A 16,961-nucleotide genomic window follows, 5' to 3' on the forward strand; every position below is an offset into this window, starting at 1 on the left:
GAGAAGTCGTTTCTGTCGGGCAAATTGGGAAACACATGTCCGTCGACGTGCGCCGTCTCTTCGCGCTACCATCGCGGGCCGGTGACCGCGCTCGAAGCACAGCAGCCGTTCGGTTTACGCTACGATCTCCAGGCGATGTGAATTCCTTTCGTTCGCGTCGCCAAACGATCGACCGGGCGATAACGGAGCCTGAATGAATTTACATGGTCGCGCGTTTACCGCGACGCGCATCACCGAAAAGGAGGTATTCTCTAATAATTGGCCACGCTTCGTCACGAGACTAATTGTAAGAAAAGAAAGGGATACAGATAGACAGAGAGAGAGAGAGAAAGAGGAGGGGGGAGAGAAAGAAAGTGTGAATGAAAAAGAGGCAGAGATAGAGAGAGAACGAGCGATTCATCGCGCGCGAATTAAACCGACGAGGAATCAACGATCAGAAAGAAAACGCTCTTATACGTTACGAGGTACATACTTGCCTGAAGGGGTCAGTCGGGGCAAGTGTAAATCGAACTTAACCACGTGAAATTGAGATAGCCTCGTCGCGGCGGAAGTCCTCCGCCGAGCCGGACGCTAAATCTCGACGACGACACCCGTTCTCCACCCGGAGCCCTGGAACGTTGCTTCGCTCCGGCGGGCGGAAACGGAAACTAAACGGGCGCAGCTTAAGGCGTGTGTGTGTGTGTGCTCGGGGCGAGCCGCGCCCGCGCTCTTGATTCGCCGACCGATCGAACGAATACGTGGTGCTTCGAGTCGCGACACATTAGGCGCCCCGTTAAGCGGGCCCCTGACATCCCGACCGTGCGATCCACCAGCGTATTTTGGCAGTTCTGATCTCGGGTTTCTCACGGGGTACGGAGGAGGCAGTCTTGATCGGCGAGCTCGCACGCGGCTCAATACTTGCTGGCCTCGGGCAGGCGGCTCCCGTGCCGTCTCCGGGGTCCCGAGTCCGCGCCGTCCTGCCGCATCCAGCGATTCGAGTGCCGATGGCGATGCGTCGACGTGTGGACGTGCTGCCTCGCACTGTCGGCCCGCAACAGGGAGTTCTTCGTGGCCCTCATCACCGACGACGGTTTCCTCGAGACGAGCACGTGCGGCTCTATGCCGCCCATCTCCGCGTTCACCAAACTGTTGTGGTGGTTTATGTCCGTGTGAGGGTTGTACTTGATGAAGTTGAAGCACTCTTGCCTGCCGTGGGGATTCTTCATCGGCTTGCCGAACTTGTTGAAGCCGATATACCGCGTCCCGTTGACGGCGCTCCTGTACCTCAGATAGGAGCCGTTGTACACCTCGTAAAACTGGCACATCGGTCCCCTCTGTTTTTTCGACTGCAAATCAATAGTCAACGGTTCACGATGTACTACCACCCGCCATTTCGACATTAACCCCTTTGCAGCCCGTCATAGTATCGCAACATCGGCAGTTTAATATTTATTCATTACGTATTACGATGCAAAATATACAAGACTGCAAAAGATTTAAAATGCCCATGAAAATCTTTTCACTACTGTACGAACGAGTGTTTTTCTTAAGAGTCGCAATTTTAGTAAAACGCTTGTTGCATGTGGTTTAAAAAAAATAGCAATTATTAAAAAGTACCCTGGACAGAGTTTAGCAAACTGAGCGATACTTAGCGTACGATGAATCAAGCAAAATTGAAGCTTGTAACGCATCCTAAACGTCGAAGCCTTGAATCATCAAACTGTTAATAATCCAATTTGTAAATTACAACCCCGCGCGTAGGTGATGAATAGAAATTTACGACAGTACAATACGAGGCGTTTACCGGCGCGTGTAAATGTACCCGCTCGCTTGAGACGATGAAGCATGTCTACTAATTGGTAGGCGAGTAATTACCAGGCCGACGAGTTTCCACCGCTTATTGAAGCAAATGTATCGTTGGCTCTTCTCCGCAAAGATGTACAGCTTCTTACTGAAATCTTCCGATTGTGTGGTGAGCTTCTCTGTAACACAAAACGTAACAGAAAAACTCATTATGCGTTTCGACTATTTTTAACGAAACAGCCATCGATTGCGTTATACAAAGGATTATTCTTATCTATTAACAAAATGTGGCGAACGCGCTTTCGAAGCAATTTCTAAAATTATTCTTTCCAAGAAAGAGGAAGTGGCTGCAACTTGCGAGTAAAATAATGCATTGTGAATGGAAGAATAACTCGGAAGACGCCGAAGAGACTCGGAGAAACTCTCGCGGTTTCTACCAACACGAAGCTTCGATCCCAGAGGACAGGCGACAGGATGCACAAAGCGAACCGTTTTGTGCTTCGGTATGCGCGCTGGCATATTTCCGAGAAGAGACCTCGTCGAGGTTTATGGCGCGAGTTGTACCTACAACGACGACTGGGGCCCCTCCACCGGCGCTCTCTTCGGCACCGGCAGAAAAGAAGAAAAGACTCGGCTAAACCTACCGCCGAGGCTAGTTGGTGCTAATGAAGGAGGCACAGACCGTCCGGTGTATGCTTTGCCACTTAGCAGATCCTGTCGTGCCTCGACCCCGAAGTGCACGTTGCACCGTAGCCGGTGCAGCGCCGTCTCTTCATCTTTCTCTTTCTGTCCCTCCCTTTCCCTCTATCCTTTCTGCTTGGTGTTACGAAATTTTGTCGAGCGAGAAGCAGGCACCCTTTGTCCGTCGAATGAAAAAAAAAAAGGGACCAGGCCAGGTACAGGTGCGCGACGGAAGCGTCTTCACCTTTTCTCTTCACTTCTGACGAAATATCTACCGATGTTGCTGTAACGCATTACCAGAACTGGGTCAGGAGCGATATGTTAAATTCAAATATCATTAAGCTCAAGTTCACGTTAGGTTCCTCTTCTCCCGTCCCGCCATTTACGAGAGGAAAAATGTTAATGGTGCAACATTTCCTTTATTTCGCATGTAACATAAATTTGCCACTTTACGACCAAACTATGACTGAAACTATTTATTCGTCAGTTACGTCCAAGTAAAAAATAGTTGATAACGATTCAAGAAGATTTTCGCTTCGACATATGGCACGAACCGTAATGCGGTAGGAATCGAAGGGGAACAGCAAAAGTTTTGTCCTTTTGCTAATAGGTTTGTCTAGAGCCGATCACAACGTTTCTCGGAAACTTTGTGACGGAAGGCGCAATTTTAAGATTGAGTGTTTGCCCATGGGTTAGTAGTGCGGCATGAGTTCCAGTAGTATAGAGAAAATAAAGGAGGCGAGTCTGCAGGGTGGCCCATTTGCCGTGGAGCCTCGTTAAATTCAAGTGGTTCTCGTCGGATTCCCTTCCAACATCGAAATCAAGAATGTCCCCGAAACTGCCTCGTAAAGCCCTTCTTCAACTCCGTCTAATTCTCTCTCCCTCCATATCTCTCTCTCTCTCTCTCCCCCCCTCCCCCTCCCCCGTTCTTCTTACACTTCTTTCCCTCGTCGCCTTCCACGGGTCTTCGCAGATGAAAAAAAAGTGAGAAGCAGAGAACTTAATCTCAAACTGCTATCTCACTGGCCTATGGTGTGCAGCCTGCGCCAATTAATTGCGCCACTTACGCTAATTAATTGGATTTAGCTCGCAATGGGATGTCGATTACCGACGGCATCATTAAAGAGAAACTATTGTTTTTATCTATCATTTGAATCGGGATAGTCGATGTGAGAAATACATACACATGATTACGCCCCCTTTAACGCGGCGATCGATAGATTTTATGAATACTGATGCACCGATTTGTAGATAGCAATTGAGAGATACATTTCAAGAGCACTCATAATTGAATACTATAATTAGCCGTAAATTACGCAATCACTTTGCAATTTAAATAAGCGACAAGTACACACAAACTGTACATCGCGTTTCTCGAATAGTATTATTTTGCATAAAGAAGACTGATTGTGAGCTAAATCAAAAAACTTGATCAGACAAATTTCTATATATTTTACTGTTGCCGATAAAAAATGTTACCAAAACTAGATTAATAAAAAAAGAATATAAATCTTCTTTTTTCCAGAGACCCATTAATTACATGACACAGATGCTGCACTTAATAATTTTAATGTATCAGATACTTGATCAGAAAATTGTAATCTGTCCGGCCGATCAATTGCGATCGATCAATCGGTAATTAATTGGCGAAAATGAAGTTCCTCGAAATTATTTTTACTATCGTCGTGAAAACAAATATTCTATACAGATACTGATAAAGTTGATAACAGATGTCGAGAGATTTCCTCTTTTGAGAATCAGCTAACCGTGGACAGTTTGCCGATTAACGAACGGTGCAAAATTTTACAAAGTCGGTGCTATGACGAAAACCAGTTTGAAACACATAGCTCTGTGCTATCTTACTACGAACTTTATCGGAGATATTGAGGGAGTTGTACGGGATATGGAAATTTCGGCGCAGCGAAGCTAGCGTATCGATAATGAGACACTGAATGTGCGTTACATGATAATATCAGTATCGCAACGGGAGCAAATAAATCAGAAACTATCGAGCACGGAGTCAATGCCCCCTTTCCTTCCGGTTTGTGACACCGGAATTTTAAGTATGCGTCGCGCAATATCTGCGGTACAATGGCGGAAAAAGATACGATGATAACAACCCGAGCGATGTTACCGCGTTTCACAAAGTCCTCTATACGTGTTTGCTCGCTCCAGTTACCCATTACCGAACTTTCACATTTCCGGTACCTCGTCGCCGTCGACATCGCCGGCGACCGAAGCAATCGCAGCGAAACTCCGTCGCTTCGTCTCGAAGCGATGGTTATCGTTATCAAAGAAAGGAAGTGAGGCCGGCGCGCCATTTCGAGTGCTGACGCGTTTGTTAGTAAGTTGCCAGACGCGCGGACTTTCGAGACAGGCGTCTACGGCGCGTTGATTTCAATCTTCCATTTGACAGATCTCCTCCGGCCGATGAATCTTTTCCCTCCAGAGTGCTAGAACGTGCGCTCAGCGCAACGAGCATCTCGATATCAACGGAGATACTTGGCGAAATCGAGGAGGAATTTTGATGATATATAATCGAGTACTTGGACATCGAAGCGAATTATCCCGCCCGATTCTGTGAAGACATTTTTTGACTTAAAGGGACGAAAAATAACGCGAGAAAGGAACTAGGAGTACAACCGCAAACCAAAATTATTTTTAAAAACTTGAGAAGATTACTTGACCATGTCTGTTCGTGAAATTAAGATCAGTTCTTTTGATTTACCATACGGATTTACTGACAACATTATCACTTGAAAAGGACGAGAAACCATGGCCGCAACGTAGTGAGTTTAAACATAAAAATTTGCCAGACATGGTCAAGTAATCTTCCCAAGTTTTTAATTACTTCTGGCGACTTATAAGATTGCCACCAGTAAAAATTATTTTTGTAACGAATACTATGTGCAAATTGTAAGGATCCGGAGCTTTACATGTAAGACGTCTTCCAAGACCTATCCGCAATCGATCGACGTAATATATCTTGCCGAGAGAGGTGCCACATCGGAATTTATTCATGACGCACTCGCAAGCTCGGCGGCGCGTATGAGGACGAAGAGAGGAAGCCACTAAATTTTTCGCTTCAAACCTCTGTCTTCTCTCCCTCAACTTCCCCCTTCCCTCTATACCCATCGGCTCGTCGCCCTCGCTCTGTTCCCTCTGATCGGAGCCGCCGCGAGATTAGAGGCTGCCAAATGAATTAAAAGCCAATTTTAATCAAAAGCGGGCACCGGCTTTTAGGCACGATTACTCCGGATAATAACTGGTAGGATGGGCCTGCGCGCAGGAGGAAAAGAGCAAGATAGAGGGAGAGAAGAATGGATCCCATATATTACTTCTACGTGCTCCTCGCGATATAGGAACCAATTCGCCGCTCGTTACAGGTTCGCAACTGCTCAGATTTTTCTATCGCGCGTCGAAGCGAATCACCTAAACGGTCCCTCATCTCACGACTGACCCGCGATACAACCTGAGAAATTTATCAGACCTGGGGATTCGAGAAGCCACAGCTCGGAGAAACGGAGAAAAGAAGATTACACGCGATTACCGCGCGGCAAGGAGCACCGATATGGCTATTAACTGTCGGCGTAATGCCGGCCCAGGTACAAAGGTGAGACGACGCGTCGAGGCCGAGAACCACTGGGGCGCTACAATTTCGCGGCGTCGGCGTTATGAAAGCTATAATACAGCGCGCGCGAGGGAGAGATGGCCGGTACCGACCGTGTAAAGCGCAAGAAAAAGTCAAAAGGGAAAGGCAAGGGAGAATACGGCGTACAGGCGCAGCATCTCTCGTTATGAGCGCGCGCGTATAATAGCGAACCTGTCATTAACACCTAAACGCACGATTGGCCGATGCGCGAGGATCGTCCTCTCCCCGGCGATGCACAGTAGACGAACACCGGCGCATCACGACGGACGGGAATGCATAACGCGAGGTATCGCGGGGATGGATCAAAGGTGCGACAGGTGAAGCCTGGTTTATCGGGCTGACGCGGTAATCACAGCCCACCGCGACTCGAATAATTAAATTCCAGTCCGGGCGATCGGCGCAGCCGATTCCCCGGCCCGTACTACGCCCCGGTTCAAATCTCTATCGTTCTCGCTAGTATCACGACGTCGCGTCGTGTCGAAATTCGCGCGGGTGTCAAGTCCGAAAGACATCCAATTCCGGGACATGAGAAACGGATCAGCCGCCTCGCGAGGTGTTTGGGCAGTCATGTTAAGCGCGGTAAGTATGTCGCGTCACGGGGTAATTATAAGTGTGGCACGTCACGTCCATCGCATCTGTGTTTGCCCGGCGTACGGGTAACGAAAAGTCGATAATTATTATTTACCTTGATTACGAATAATAGTCATTATCGTGTTATTAACTTGAAGCGCTTGAATTACGATTTATCATTCCGAACTGACTCGGTTCCCCATTCGTTCAGCGAGTCTTCTCGTGCGTTTCCAATGTTATTCCAATTCAATCACAACTCTGTATATTCGATACATAATACTGACGCAACGATTCGATTAATAGATGCGTGAAGCGCGAAAAATAGTACTTGAGAATTACGTAATTCTTTTACCCGGTTGCTGGTGTCGATATGTAAAACGATTCACGGAAAATCGCTATTGCGCATGAGACGACACGCCTCCGTATGTTGTGATCTTAATTTGAGTTTAGCTCTGTCGTGGGATTTTTACAATGCGACAGCTCTTTTTCTGCTATTTAATAGAAACGAGACTTCAGTGGCCACATCAGCTGGTATTCAGCAACAGCTCGTGGCGCGACAACGAAGCTTCGACTCCAGACTTCTGAAGATCTGTTATGGCGCGTTCTTCCTCGAAGCCACGGTATATGGCTCCTCAAGGACTCTCTCACAGTGTCTCAATCCCCCGTGCAGCAGCACACGCCGTTCCGAGCCGCGAGAGGGGCTTGAGTAATCGCTGGTCAGGAGAGGTTCGTTGTCGGCAGTTGAGTGCCGTGAGAGGTGAGAGAGCAGAGTAACAGAGGGAAAAGGTGGAGGCAAAGCAAGAAGGCAGGAGGAGGCAAAAGGGGGCAGGAGACGGAGAAGGAGGAGGAGGAGGAGGTACGCAAAGGTGATGGATCTCGGGGAGGTGCAGACGCGACGCGCAGCGTGCGGCGCGAAAACTGGCTCCTCTGTTTGCACAAGCGAGCGCCTTCTTCCCTCCTTCCGAACCTTCCTTTCGTCCCCTACCTCGCCGGCAATCGTCTCAAGAGGAACCGCCTCGTACTCGCGCCGCGCGTAGGGCGGACAACTCGTTCGCTCGTTTCGTCCGGGATATCGCGCGCATAATTCCCGCGAACTCGCGAAATGCGAAAACAACCGCCGCGGCAGAAGCATTTTGGCAGTGAAGGACTCGTGTGGAAGTTAATGATGCTTGAACCACGATATGGAATTTCCTATCGCGTTAGCAGCTTTGTACAAAATCTCGGATTCGCAAAATATGAAAGTACTGTGCCGCCTGAAATAAATAAAGAATTCGTATTCTCTCGAGTTAAATTTGTTTTATCATACGTGTGAAAAATAAGTGACACGAAATTAAGACACTTTCAGTTTTCAATTTCTTCAGGCATTTATAATAACTTTAGATTTCAAAATCTCATTAGCCACCTCCGTTCAAAAAGACTCGACTTTGGACTGTTATTAGGGTCATCGGCAAATTAAGGTGAACGAGCGGGTTGTGCGAGGCAGACAAGAGAGAGGTGTTTATTCCTCATAAGTCAGTGTCAGCGATTTGCCCGGTTTAACCGGGCATTAACCAAGGATGTGAATGTTTGACAAATATTTAATAAATACGTCGTCACACATCCTGTTTATAAATGAGCGTTACTTTCATGGCGGATTTATGTGAAGGAGATAAAATACAGGTGGAAGATAAGCGAGCGCTTATGTGTAAACGTCCCATATATTTTATTGAATAACTCCTTTTAAAAGAAATAAGGCTAAATCCTTTTATTTCTGAGCACAACCCTGCTCGTAAAACCGATTCTAATGAATAGAAAATGGGTAAAATACATTTGATGCACGATAAAGCAAACGACGAGAGTGTCTAGCCGAAAACAATCAAGACGGGGTAAAATTACGTCGTAATTCAACGAGACTTCTCGGTGGCCGTCTTCTTTTACTCCTTTCATTTCTTCTCCGACATTTGTGCGTCCGACGCGCACTGTTCGCGGAAATAGGACTGCAATTATTAGTTCGTAAAAATGGAAATTCACCCCGGAAAACCCCGCCGTAGAGGCATTCGATAGCGAAAACGAGAGAAATAAGGTTCTTGACCGACCGTGGTCGATCGATAAGAATCGCAGTAAATTAAATTCTTTACTGCGTCGTACCCGGACGAAAATCCCTTTGTACGCACAAAACTATTGAAATGGTAAAGAAATGCTGACTGGACTCGATTAATAGATTCAATTATCTCATTCCAGATAGATCTTATTACTATTAATATTACAGTATCTCTTTCACTTTAGATAATTAGTATGCAAATTATATTATATGTTAAACATATAGCGTATGTTTAACGATCTATTAACAATATAATTAATAAATTCCACATAATTTTAAACTAAATATTGATAAATTTCATAACTGTGATAAAGAGTTTACCTCATTCCATCTCGTTCAATCAAAAATACATATATTTAATTCAAAAAGACATCTTTTTGTCACAAAATGATAAAAAAGTTATGAAAATGTGATAGATACAAAAATATCTTGAATTATTTCCACAGAAATTTGAAAGATATTTCGGGAGAGGAGCAACAAAGTATTACAACAGCCACAAAATAATACCTTTTATCAAAACAAAAAATGTTTTATCTATCGCATCTAAATTTTAAGCAACAAGTGGGGCATAAGTGGAGATTTTTGCGGTTTTACTTACGGTAGGGTGCATTGTAATCATCGCGTCCTATGGCTTTGATCGAGCGGCCTATTACGGTAACGTTGCCGCTGCTGCAAGACGAGTAGAGACTCACGGAGCGCACCATCGCCGGTACCGCCCCGCACATCACCACCTGCGATTACAAAAGCAGCACGTACATTCTCAAATCTCTTAGACAAGTTCGCCCCAAATTGCCCTTACAAGATACCCAAGTAATCTTTCGAAGTGAATCGAAAATCGAGACGCTCCAGAAATAAAATAATTAGCACATGACCTGGACAGCCGTGCTCTTAATATGTCCAAAACGAAATCAATGGCGTATTTTACGATTTACATATAAGCTCCAAGATTTATAGAAATATTCAAGATGTTCGTTTAACGGTAGTATTTCTTCAGTCGAAAACCAAATCATTTTATCTACGATACTCAATGAATTAGAGAAAGTCCCCTATTTTGGAATAGACTACTAATGAGATAGCGGAGTTTCTGCTAAATTGATAAGCATCTTCTGTTGGTTTCACCATGAATTTACTGCCCTTGGAGTGAAATCTGTTCAGTGGAAAATTGAATGTAAGATCGTGTAATCGTTGCGAAAACATTTGTGATTGGATTTGGACGTTGAGAACCTACTATCCTATATTAGAATCCTATCTCATAATAGAAAACTTTCCTCTATTCGCCGACGTGTTAAATGCGGATGAAAATACATAGCCAAGCATGTCCATCCATGGAATAAAAGTGATGGATAACATGACGAGATTATAAGGAAGAAAAAGAGCGACTCGATCCAAAGTTAGACTCGCGCTTTATTTTATCTGAATTATCTGATAGTTTATCTTCCGTTGAATATAATGACAAAGCCGGCGGGAGAAGAATTCGCGTGACATGTTTTCACAATAACGACTGAACGGAGAGTCGTTAAGAACGTCGAAATTCTTTCACGGCTGCCGAGAAGAACGCTTTTACGGTCGGTTCACATATCACGACATCGAGTCTTTCCTTGATCCGCCCGCGCGGATTCCTCCCGCGAGAGATGCGCGCGGATAAAAATGCACCGTGTCAGACGAAGACGGAGAGTCGTCGTGCTGGCCGCTCGGAGATGGTGTACGTTGATGGCAGAGATCTCGTTAACGAGCGGACACGAGCCATCCATTAATAGTCGCCGAAACTGGCGTTTCGTTTATATCAAAAGTGGCGCCGACAATACTGCGATAGCCGATGCAACGAGCGTTAGTCCGACGAACATCGAGGTAGAAAGCTTACCACGATCGAGCAATCACGACGCTCGAATGACGCACGAATCTGCATATATAATAGACGTGACACTAAGAGCGTTGATATCGCATGACGCCGTTCTTCTAAATTATAATTTTATACGAAAATTCATTAGTGCGAGCATTTTAATTGCGATATTAAATAAATCGCAACACGTCCTTGCAGTTGAATGTTAATACTTTCAAATTGGCTGTTCTTAATGCTGACATTTTTCGCGCATTACGCGTTCAGAATCAATGCTTCGCGTTTACTTTAGAATTTATCACAAGGAAATACCGCCGTATAATGAAGGCGAACAGTAATATGTGCGAACGGGGAAGAGCAATTAAATTCGCATTGCAGGATTTTATTGCAGTTCCATATGATTCTGTAACACGAGCCTTTTAATGCCGAGATGGTAGATCGTATTTGCGCGTGCACGGCCCAAGAGACGAATAGAGCTGATAGCTTCTCTAACGTTTAACATACAAAGTTAAGTAGATCATATACCCTCGCACAACTTTGTCGCATGCACCAAATTTTCTATATTAAATTCTGCGTTGCAACAATGCTGCGTGCAGTATAATCGCGACGCGCGGATAAAAACTCGGCGCGCTAATTGATTCCGCGTCATCAGCATGATATTCGCATTATCATTTAATCGGCAGAACTTTCAAACGCGCAAACGATGACAATTGTCAGCACAAATAGCACTTTGCGTTTTTATATCGGCTGTTCATTAAATTCTCACCTAGCAAACGTACCGTCAAGGCGACAGCTTCGAATACGCTCGTTGCGATTTGCCGTGCAGTTACTCCAATCGGCGACATCTAAATTTATCGCTCGCGATTAAGCCGACCATCGATTTAATTATTTATTGGACCAGCGAACCGTTTACTGCACCGCTCAGGACCGGTATCGAGGATACATAAATCTCATTTAAATACGACTCGAGTCCCCGCATGATTGGGACGGCCGCGCGAATTGTCCTTATCATCTTGGGAAGTCAAGCATAGATCTTCATCAATTTCGAAAACATAATAAATAACGCGAGTGCCATGCGAGTCCAATCTCTAAAATACTCAATGATTTATATTGTATGACATTGGAGTTTAAAAAATATTTTATCAACGACAATTATTTTACTACCAAGTCGAGACAATTTAACAATCTGGGTTTTTACCAATCAATAATCGATTAAATTACTTTTACCGCATCATTAGTCAAGTATGGCCAGTCAGTTTGTTTAGTGACAAATTAAAAATGGATAAAGTTAAAGTGTATTCAAGTATATGTTACAACATATAGACAGTTTAGAAATGAGAGAATCAAAGAAGAAAGAACAACTCGATATATCATGCACGCATTTAATCAAAGCGCAATGGCAAGCTAACGGTTCCGTAATGAACGCCGTCGTGGGTACTTAAAAAATTCAGGCGACGTCAAAACTTATAGCGCTTCGCGGCGCCCACAGCGGGGAATTAAACGTACGCCGCAATGAGTTAAGACGAGTTCAAAGCCGGCAGCCGCCTCTCGGCCATATAAATTGTCAGTGCCCGTAAACGCGTAGGAGTGGAAGCGCCGATCATTAATCTATGAGCAGGTAAGGTGCGTGCCGGCGTAATCGCCGATTTACTTGATTCTTGGCACGAGTTTCAGCACGCGATCCTCCCGGGTCCCGACCTCTTCGTGCAGGGAATATCTCAGATCTGACCTAGTCATCCTCGCGGCCCGCCGTATATCTTTGCATAATGCATTCGCGATCTAGGAAGTAGGCGATTTTGCGGCTTCAGCGGAACTACAGCTCGATACGAACCTTACGCCGCTCGTAACCTTACCGTCCGCGAAACTAGGCCGACTGATCATCAGATTACCTTTATGCAATTGGCTCGTGCTACAAATGTCGGTCGCGTTCAAAAAGATAAGATTACAAACCGATCGTAGCGCGATAAAAACGTCAGTGTTGGATTTTCCGTATTTTTATACTCGAATTCCCGATAATCTTCACAATATAAATATTTTTTAATCTCCATAGGTTACGAAACAAGACGTTACTAATTAACTGTTACATCACGGCCACTCATTTTCTCAAATAACTTTCTCGAACTTACCTTTCTACCCACTACGACATGATACGTGCATTTATATCATGAATATAAGTGTTATAAAATGATTACAAGTAAAAATACTCACCATCAGGAGGCACAAAATCTTCGCTAAAACGGCAAGCTGTGGTAACCTAGAAACAAGAAAAATATACCCGTTAGTTAAAAATGTCGACCGGGACGTGAATGGAATATGCGATAAGTCCGTTTCATCCAATTTGCGGCGATTCTAAGCAATCATGTATGCAAATAAATTTCGTATGATTATATAGCAAGTGTATAGTTATTACTACTTTCAATCGCACAAATTGAAAATACAAGGTGCATTTGATAAGTGGTAACTGATAAGCAAAACTGTACGTGTGATAGTTAACAGGACTAAAAAGATGTTACAAATAGATTGTACTGAGTCCGCATAAATCATGTACTTCTTAAAACCTAAAATTACACGGGGAAGTTAAAACCTTACGAATATCTTCAAGAATAACTGATGATAATTGCGCTTTTCGTAGACTCTATAATCAAACGATATCAGCAACGCTTAAGAAACGGGATTAAAAAATGTGGATCATTAATACCGATCGCCCCTGAACGTAAACAGAAGTACCGTTCTCAGTGACGCGAGTGATCTCACGTGAGATCAACGGTATTACCAACGTACACGGGAAAGGCATATTGGAGAATCGTAGAACAGTGACGCGGCGCGCCGCGCCGCAGGTTGTAAATGATAACCCAGTTACATACGAGCTACATGCGGCGAGCCGCCGCAAGCGGTTGCGCAATGCGAATGCATCTCGTGTTACAGAACACAGGTGAACAGCGGCCGAGCGGTACGAGCTTTCGCTACTCGTTCGCTTTAATTCGACTGGGTTATTGGCTCGCCCGTGGTACCGCGGGGTGGACCGAGCCGTGCCATTCTTTCGCCTCATCCCGCCTACCTCGTCTCTCAATGCGCTCTCGGTGCACCGCGTGGAATGCCGCTTGGGCGGCCCCAATCCGCTTCAAATATTCGCTTTGTCTCTGTCAAACGCGTCCCCGCAAACGTATCCTTCATTTCTCAACTATCGAGCTTTCGTCGTAGCTTTATCTTCGGTTTCACCCCCTTTCACGACGCATCCCTTATGAGAGAGCACTAGGAAAAAAAAGACAGCAACCCATTTTGGGGACCAAAATTAGTAATCGAATTATTTGGATGGACAGTTGCTGCCTTTTTTCCCCCATAGAGTCCTATACTTGCGATCAATGCCAATCAGATCTAATTTTGGGCCAATGCGGGTCGACGCGATCTCCGCACCTGGGTATGGCGTATCGTGCTGTATTTCGTTCACGTAGAAAATTTTGTGACTGGAAGACACGAGTAAGCTGGCGATACACGTTTCGCCACGGCTCTTTGCCATGCATTCACACTCCTTGCGCGATGTACATTGGGTCGTAACGCGGCACCCAGTCGACTCGGGTTTCGAGGTTTAATTGCATTGGCGCGACTGCAGCAGCGGCACAGCGATTCGACGCACAACTGGATTCGGCGTCGCTGCTGAATATGTGAAGAAATGATTCATACTTCATTAAACTAACAGATTTTCCGCAAAAAAACTCCTCAACAAAAAAGTTGAAAAGTCTACGGTGTAGATAATTAAAGAGAAGTCCAATCACGTGTCGTGGTTCATGCAATTGCAATATCATTCACACGATGAGAAATCTTATATATACGTGAGACAGAATCTATATAGGTAAATGGATCACGTCTGTCCTATTGCCATCCGACGCGGGCACTCTCGCTTCTTCTACACCGAGAGCCACTTGTAGAACGTATCGCGCCACATTCCGAAGTATCTAATTTACGTCAGCAGCGTCAATATCGATTTTTCAATTTTCACATCAACGAAGACCACCGCCTCTAAACCAAGGTGTACGAGTATTCCACTCGCCGGGATGCCGGTTTACATAATTGCAAACTTAGTCACAACGACGTCCCGCTGACAACCTCTTGCTAGCCGTTTCATTAACAGCCGTGGATCATCTCGGATGCGATAATACACACGGTGTACCGCGACGAAGGTAACCGCCGGCGCGGCGTGCGGCGTCGAAAGGCGCGGGGATATATTAACATTCGGATCTCCCGCGACGTCTTACGTAAGGAGGAAAAATGTCCGAGCGAGATGTCCGTGAGATGTTTCGTGTGTCATCAGGATGGAAAGAGTGCCGAGGACGAACAATTCCAGCCTAGACTGTCTCGTTAATCACGAGCATCGAGTGATGCTCTTGGTTTACCGCGCCAATCTTTTACCCTCGATTCGTAATCGTCACTTTCGCTCATCTCGATATTATCTAAAATTTACAGGTTTGTTACAAGTGTCAGGAGACTTATAGCTAATTCGGTTGCTTGCACTAGTGCACACTCATTGTCAGTGCGCACTGAGGCTTGTTTATAGTCAATTCTTATATTTAAAGACTTGTTAGCCAGTAAAATGATCCGTACAGCATCTGTACGAATCACCTTTCGGCCAAGTACTCTTTGAACATGTATTTGAGACAAAGTTAAATATAAAAATTGACTTGGGTTTCACACGTCGTTTAACTTCAATTTTAGTTTAATTCACGTTTGTCCTTTTCTAAAGTAACAGGTGGAAAGAGACAAAGAATGAATTAAACTAGCCTTGGTGTGCACTCGGTGCGCATTAGTGCAAGCAACCGAGTTCGCTGGTGGATAATAAATCGGTGTAATTTGCACGCGATAGTGAGAAAAGAAGAAAGAAAGAACCGTTGTCGCGCGCAGATGTATCGATACCGATCGCGTGCACCACGGAGGCTGCAGATGCATGCGCACACGCGCCGCCGAGCTGGACCCTGCGCGGCCGGCGGTACACACGTGGTCGCGTCACGGAATTCCGAAGAGTCGCGAAATTCCGGGACGTCGTGAAATCCGACCGTGACAAATTCCGACACGCAAGATCGGCATGCGCGCGTCACGCGCAGCATTGGCGCACTTCGTGACGCAGCATCCAGTTAATGTTCGTTATTTACGTCTTGCACCGATATCCGCTAATGACCGAGTGTAAAAAAAGAATACCAAAGTCACGGGAGAATTACGCGAGCGCACGCGCGCGCTCTCACGTTAGTTTCCTCCGAGGAAAGCGACACCGAAAAAATTGTATTCTTAAAATTATACTTTACAAGTCCTCTTAATAAATATTCTTAATGAATAAGCATATTTCCTTTTTAACATCACGGTTTATGGAATATTTTCTTAAATTAAGAATATATTCTTAAGAATGTATTATTTGTGAGACAATTTTAGCGATGGCATTTGTTTTTCGTATGCACGATATCCACCGTGCAGTGCGTGCCGGTACGTGTTACTACGAGTGTCTCTTCCACGTTTCGGGTATTCTTTGTGTGTCCTGGCTCGAATAATGGATGAGAAAGTAGCTGACAATGAGTAGTTAAAAGGGGAAGATTTAAGCGATTTGAACGAGATATTTATTGAGTAAGTATTTGAAATATAAAATAAAAATGCTCATGGATCCTGTTAATCTTCCTGCCAGAATCAACAGTTTTTACATATCTTTCAGGCACACTCTGTAATATAAGTAAAATGTAATACACATATATGTGTTACATTTTAATAAATACATATATGTTAAGCAATAAGCTAAAATAAAATTGATAAAAATTGATAAACTTTAATATATAAATTACAAACAATATTCAGCTATGTATGTGCAATTATAATAAATAGTAAATGTTTATTTTGCAAAACTGTTTTGTAATGATTTGTAATCCCAGATATTAATTAACATATTTCGTAAGAAAACATATCATTAAGTATATATACTTACATGTTAAGAATATCCTGTTTAGAGGATTCCCCTCTGGTTGTACCGTTCTTGTTGTCAGACGGTGGTTGTAATGCCGGGGAGAAGGATAAGACTCGAGCACGTATAACGTTCTTGCCGGTTTATTACGGAATGGTTCAACATACATATTTATATTCGCTTCCCTTTTACATTTTTACCCTTTTACATTTTTACCAACTTTTACCCTTTTCCATTTTTACCAACCTAGGAAAATGACCGGCCAATAGGGTCGGTCTAGGGACCTTACGACCAATGAGTAACGAGTGGGATCGAACACCCTCTTAAACAAAGAGGATCCTCTTGGTGCTTATTTTAGAGGAACGTAATAAATGATAAGCGTCATTTCACGAGAGACCCTAAAAATTTCCAAGTTTCTCTAGGT

At 44.5% G+C, this 16,961-nt stretch overlaps 1 protein-coding gene across 3 annotated transcripts in view; it reads right to left on the bottom strand.

Annotated features, from left to right (window-relative positions):
- Positions 1–346: 346 nt before the first annotated feature.
- LOC105568015 (fibroblast growth factor 18-like) overlaps positions 347–16,961 on the bottom strand; it is a 130,125-nt gene continuing 113,510 nt past the window's right edge. For all 3 annotated transcript variants that reach the window (XM_012023357.1, XM_012023356.1, XM_012023355.1), the window contains exons 2-5: positions 12,811–12,856; positions 9,364–9,496; positions 1,855–1,961; positions 347–1,325 (exon numbers count right to left, since the gene is read on the bottom strand). In XM_012023357.1, coding sequence (XP_011878747.1) covers positions 891–1,325; positions 1,855–1,961; positions 9,364–9,496; positions 12,811–12,813 — 678 coding nt within the window. In that variant the 5' untranslated portion in view covers positions 12,814–12,856 and the 3' untranslated portion in view covers positions 347–890. The remainder of the gene's footprint in view (positions 1,326–1,854; positions 1,962–9,363; positions 9,497–12,810; positions 12,857–16,961) is intronic.

Source organism: Vollenhovia emeryi, unplaced genomic scaffold (genome assembly GCF_000949405.1).
Source record: "Vollenhovia emeryi isolate VEMERY1.0 unplaced genomic scaffold, V.emery_V1.0 DF939132.1, whole genome shotgun sequence".
NCBI lineage: Eukaryota > Metazoa > Arthropoda > Insecta > Hymenoptera > Formicidae > Vollenhovia > Vollenhovia emeryi.